The sequence below is a fragment of the Trichoplusia ni genome, chromosome 8, assembly GCF_003590095.1.
Source record: "Trichoplusia ni isolate ovarian cell line Hi5 chromosome 8, tn1, whole genome shotgun sequence".
Lineage (NCBI taxonomy): Eukaryota > Metazoa > Arthropoda > Insecta > Lepidoptera > Noctuidae > Trichoplusia > Trichoplusia ni.
In genome coordinates, this window is record NC_039485.1 from 1,140,802 (window position 1) to 1,147,256 (window position 6,455).

Consider the following 6,455-nt stretch of genomic DNA (forward strand, 5'->3'; position numbering starts at 1 on the left):
TATCACTTCATTGAGCGTTTGAATTTTTTTTATAAGCACATCGAAGATCCGGCTATAGATTGCAATTGGCCCCATGCGCTAAACGTAGGTAAAACTGGGTTTGGTTCAGTAGTACCGCATTAAGTTAAACTTAAAAGAAAAACTGTTGTGATTGAAGAATACAAAAAAAACCGAGAGGCTTTAATGCCAAGAAAAAAAATAGAGTTTTTATTTCTCATAAAATTTGTTTATGTAAAGTTACTCTCACATACATCATCAAATATTTAATAGGTGAATTAAAAAAATATAATAAAAAAACAACTGGGATTCAGCTTTTTTTTTAGGTTTTGGTGTTCGAAAATGTCATCATTTAGAGTGTTTAAATTAAAATAATAAAAGAAAGTTTACAAAACTGGAACCTGACATTTTATAACAAAAAAGATTAACCTTCGTGAAATCCAATGACAATCAGAAATTACCCACATTTGTCCGATAGAAACAGACGATTTGCCAGTTCGAAATACGTCTCTACAAAATTTTCGACGTCATCATAGAAATCTTCAGTATACAGCCAACCTAAAAGCCTATTCTAAATGGTGCAAGTATAATCGTAACAAGAAGATTCTTGCTGTTGTCGCCTCTCCTCGTTTGATATGCGGATGTTGGATGACGAGCCTTCCGTCTCCCAAAGACCAGGTGTTTCTATAATCTAAGAAAATGGAAAAAGGAGGTCGAAATAAGTCTATATACTTTTTAATGTCTTGTTCGGGGCAAAATAAACTTGTGCATTGCCACCTCGGGGCATTTATCTCGCTTTTGCAATAGCGAAAGTCCTATTTACGAAATTCTCAATTTACCCATAGGTATTTTTCGTAGAAAATGTTTTTGAGTGATTTTGATTTTTGTTGCTCCCCATAAAAAAACATTCATAAAATTATAACTACTAACTTAGAGACTTTGTGAAAAAAAAGCTATTATAAAGTAAGTTTTTTTTATATAAAACCAGGAAGCAGATGCTTCTTGAATACGACGAAAGAATTGAAGTGTTGATAGTTACCTTTTGAACCAGTTCTTCAAACGCCAAGCTGATTCCCTCCTGGGTCTTAGCACTGCTCTCAATGAACAACATCCTGTGTTTCTGTGCGAATGCCTGGCCTTGCTCTCTGGGTACTGCACGATTTTGCTACACAAATATAGAACTTATTGTTAATGAAGTAAGGCTTTAAACATACATTAAACGAATGCTAAAGATGAAAAGCTAAATATTTTATTTATTAATAGTTATAGAGGATGATCGTAAGAAAGAATTGTGTCTGAACAGACATGCTAATTTAATATTTTGCTATTTGTGACTTGATTTGTCCTCAACACTTATTCTCTTCCAAACAGTTTTCAACCCACATTCCGTCATCTGGGCGACCTGTTTTTTGGAAAAGCGGGGGAATCTTCCTGGACCTTCCAAAAACTGATCGTTCGTAAACCCCCATCCACGTTTTAGATTAAAGAGCAAAATTTTCGAGACCTGAATTCCTTTTCCCGAAATAGGAGTTCATATTGGGACAAAGTTTCTGGCTCCCCACGTACCTTATCAATCTTATTGCCGACAACTAAACAGACTATGTTTTTCTTTGTGGAATACACTTGGAGCTCCTCGGCCCACTCGTTCAGCTTCGCTAAGGACTTTGGTTCTGACACGTCGTAAACAAGTATCGCACCGTGAGCGTCTCTGTAACAAAATGTTTAGTTTTGTACCTAGGATAAGGGATAATTAGGCTTTTAGTTTGACTGCTGTGTGTGTTTCTGTCTGTGGCAACCTAGGACTTAAAAGAGACCAACAGATTTTGAGTGGGCTTTCAAATTTAAAATTGCACCTTAAGCAAATCCGTGACTTTCCACTACCTCAAACTACGCGGATCTCGAACCCGCGACACGACGCGCACAGTGTGTTTGGCAGCAATTAGCGCTTTTAGTTAGACTTCTCTGTGTATTTTTGTCTGTGGCACCGTAGGAATTAAAGGGTAAACCGATTTAGATTTCGATTTATTTAAGTTTTAATTCACCCATTACTATTCACCTCAGTAATCCCCCTTAGATTCTTGTACTCATTTTTTTTTTCCTACCGGTATTTGTAACGTTTTCAGAGTTTAACCAATAAACTAACCGTATTAAAAGTGTAATAAAAAGAACGGCGGCCATATTGAGAAGGTCATACACTAGGCGGGGCTTTACGACAACCGACGTCTACGTCATAGTAGTAATCGAAACTTCCACAGGCATACAGATTCCTAGTATTTTCCTTAGACTGATGAATCATTTTTAGGATTTCGTACTCAAGGTGTAAAAACGGAACTCAATTTCTGAGGCAGCGCTGTATTTCCGACTGTCTATATAGACTGATACCTGATAAACCATTATAGCTTGATATTTAGATAATATTCCAGTTCCATCAACTTATTCAGTGCAAAGTCGTTATTGATAACAAAACTATCAGTGAGTCACCTATGATCAATCACACGTCATTATAATAACGAAATTGAACCTTAACACCTGCTAATAGAGATGAGTCAATGTCAGGATAAGATCTGATGTGCTACTTAGTTTACCTACTGATGATTTGGAGTTAAAAGACAAAGACGCTAAATCGGCAGTAACTATTTTTTTATGACAATCGATATTGGACTTAAAACCTCCCAACATAAAGTGCAAAATCAAAGATTAGCTATTGTTCATGATTCTAAAAAGTTGAATAATACTTCTATGTATATTGAAAACACGCTAACGTTAACTCTGTAGCTTGCGTGAGTAACGTACAATAAATCATAAACATAGATATCTAAGCCAACTGCACTGAAAGAGTAAATAATCAGAATAGACTAAAATACTTATACTTTCAAATCACTGGCATATTGCGACTCTTAAAGACCAAACTCGCAAAGACACTGACGTTCAGACCTATCACAGTTTACCAATATCTTAATGAAATAATATGCAAAAATACAATAAACGGTTTATTGAATAAACCAGGTACAAGCATGCAGCAGGATCGTCCAAAAGCGTCACCTAGACCCCGGGGCACGAAGAACAAAGGAAAGAACAAGGATGGGTTTAGGAGAAGTCTGACGTTTGTTTCCGCTCAACCCAAAGCAGAGTCGTTTCATGATTTCTTTCCGGCAAAAGTAGTAAAGAAAGACCTTTGCCCCTCATATGAACAGTAAGTTACAGATACAAAAAAACCTAAAGTAAGCGTCATTTAAATTTACACACATTCACACTAACAGAAAAGTTATGTTTTCAAATACAATTGTTTCCAAGCACTTACTAGAACAATGTAACACTTAACCACACTTTAATGCAATACTATCCAAAGTAGGTGACTACTTCAGAATACGGAAGACATTTACTTTGTAAATGATTTCTCAATTTATAAATATTGAATTGTAAATTTGAGAAATGAAATAGACAATGTAGGTTAATAGTTTCATATAGGCTGTGTACCACTTTGGGAACATTCACTACTATTAAATATCTTCATCAGCCTAGCCTTTTCCCAATTATGTTGGGGTTGGCTTCCAGTCTAACCGGAATTCAGCTAAGTACCACTGTTTTACATGAAGCGACTGCCTTATTATTCAAATAAGCCATTGCAATTTTACTATGAAAGCTTTATAGAATAGGAACATAAGAAGTATTGGTTTCTGGAATCACCAACCTGCACATGACAGGCATGAGAGAGGGCATGGTGAGTAATGTTTCAAACTCCTGTAAAGACTATCGGCAAGTGTTCAGCAAAGATTTATACAGGCTAGTTATATTCTTGTATGCGTAACTTTTACATACATTTCTTTCTTTCCTTACCTGTAAAAGCTTGATGTTAACGTCCTATACCGTTCCTGGCCAGCTGTGTCCCAAATTCCAAGCTTAACTTTGACACCATTGACATCCATGATCTTACATTTGTAGTCAACTCCGATTGTGGCCGGGAATGAGGCATTATAGTCTCCTGTTGTGAACGCAAGGATTATGCTAAAAGGAATAAAAAGTACTTAATGAAAATAAAGATACATTTAACCAAAACTCTTATACTAGGTTACTGAAAAAATACAGTACATTTTAAAGTTTTGTAGTGGTTTCTTAGATTTACGCGAATGTTAGACATTGAAATGAAGCATCTTTTACGGATTTTATCACGGTTTAATTTTAGATTTTAGTTCCCGACGTTTCGAAACCTTTGCAGGTATCATGGTCACGGGCAGACTGAGATGGCGTTCATCTTGACAGAAGATGTGGTAGAACAAGCAAGGTTTCGAAACATCGGGAACTAAAATCTAAAATTAAACCGCGATAAAATCCGTAAAAGTAGTTTCATTTAAAGTTTTGTCTAGTCATGTTGAACAAACAATTCTATCATGATTCTATTCTGTAGTTTGATCCAGTTTTTGTAGTTACAATAAAAATGTTAATTAGTAATTCATACTTTAGCTATACAGTTAGATCTTAATTACTAGAGTGTTAACTGTAGCTTAGTTTTACTTAGGTGAAAAAATTATCTCATAAGAAATATACAAAACATATTGTTGGTTTTAACTGAAATACAGATGTGCGTATAATTGTTTTGGAATGAAATAAGTAAATGATTTATGTCAAGGTTAAAAAGTTGTTAGTAATTATTCTAATTAACAATTATACGCGTCAAATGATGCGCAGTAACGCATGTTGTATTATCATAGGAGATTAAAATGATAGTACTATAAGTAAAGGTGGCATTTAACTCCAGTATATGAGTCAATCTCTTTTAATAGACATAGGTGGGACATGATGGCAGTTTGATGAAAGATGTGGAAGCATTCTTACCTGGATTTACCCACACCACTCTCGCCAATAACTAAAATCTTCAACGTCGTAACGTAATCTTTCACAGACATGGTTTATGATCGAAATAAACGAAATTATAATGACAAAATCAGACGATTTCTTTGTGACGCACTTGAAACAACAATGGTATTTAACAGTGTAAAAATCACAATTGAACTACGAAGTTCTAAGTATAAAACGAAGTTATGAAATAATATCAAAATATTGTACAATAGTAGCACACTAAAATCACAAATTTATCAATAAAAAAAACGAAAACAATTATTGACAGTGACGTTTTGCAAATTGGAGAAACCTGTACGATACGTCATGCCGCGCGTTTCGTTACTGCGTTAAATAAGTTTTGTTTAAAGTGTGAAATATCGACGTGTGCAATTTAAATTCTTAAAGTTTGAAAATGAAATTCCTTCTAAATAGTATTAATAGTATTAAAACAATATGAAAGTATTCTGGGGGTTTTTATTTGATTTTGGCATTTTGGCAGATGTTAACTTACCTTTATGTCCTTTTTTTGTTAAGGCGGAGGAATCGTCATGGAAACCCACTCCCTCAGTGGAGGAAACGGGTTGTGACCGAGTCTTACTGAATAAACCTTAACCGCCGTGCTACGTCATCCGCGTTTTTGTGTCGGTGTATGGCATACGATGAAATCCTTCATAGAATGTACCTACGAAATAGATTGTTTAGTAATTTTGTAAAGTAAATAAGTAGGTACATTTATTTTTGTCGCATGAACTTGAACTTCTCGTTAAGCTACTTATGTACCCAACCACAGACATGGTAGAAATCAGAAGATTAAAGTCATTTTTTTGTAGAAATTATTGTAGGTACTTAAAATTGTTCCAAGATAAATTGACTCTCAATACGTATTCGCGCATTAAGAGCGACTCGAGTTACATAACCATTGAACTGTACCTAACAGGCTAAGTAACTACAATAACATAAAGTTAAGAATATTCCGTTACTCAATAATTGTGTAGGCATTCACAGCAAGAATAAAAGAAAGTCTTTGATGTCACAGCTCGCGCCGACTTCACTTATTTAATAATAAGAAGTCGCTTTAACATCAACGCAGTGAAACTGAATTGAAATTTCATTTTTCAAATACCCAACGAACTTGGTCAGCCATGTTGAAGTTTAAAAGTAAAGTTTATATTGCTTTCTGAATAAAATAACGTTGTTTAGAACTTTATGTACTGTCAATGTAATAAATAAAAGTTTAAAGTTAGAAGAGAGTTAGAAGTAACCTCTTTGGTGGAGAAGATTAGGTTTATGATTAAGTAATGACTTTTATTTAAAGTACAGGCAATTAGGTCTTATTATTACTGTTAAATCCATCTGATTAGAATAAATTGGTCTTATCAAAATCTGACCAAAGTAGCATTTTGGTTTTGTAAAGGCTTTTCTTCTGTAAATATATAGTTCTTCTGTACGTCCTACCTGCATGACTCCTAAACAACTTAGCTGATTTGTTTTTTTTTGTATGACTTTTAGTGGTTTAAGTTTTTAATCAGTCCAGTCTAAAATGATGTTCGCCGTATCAGCTAGTTGCTTGATAAATAACGACTAATGAGACACTATCTATCCTATCAGCAAAAAACGTT

At 34.6% G+C, this 6,455-nt stretch overlaps 1 protein-coding gene across 1 annotated transcript; it reads right to left on the minus strand.

The window, feature by feature from the left end:
* Nucleotides 1-318: 318 nt before the first annotated feature.
* On the minus strand, nucleotides 319-5,140 carry LOC113496589 (ras-related protein Rab-18A). Its single transcript, XM_026875861.1, has 5 exons — nucleotides 4,831-5,140; nucleotides 3,835-4,002; nucleotides 1,564-1,705; nucleotides 1,037-1,162; nucleotides 319-688 (listed from the first exon to the last, which is right to left on the minus strand). Exons 1-5 carry the CDS (start codon nucleotides 4,899-4,901, stop codon nucleotides 569-571), a joined length of 627 nt encoding a protein of 208 aa, XP_026731662.1. The 5' UTR covers nucleotides 4,902-5,140; the 3' UTR covers nucleotides 319-568.
* Nucleotides 5,141-6,455: the final 1,315 nt, after the last annotated feature.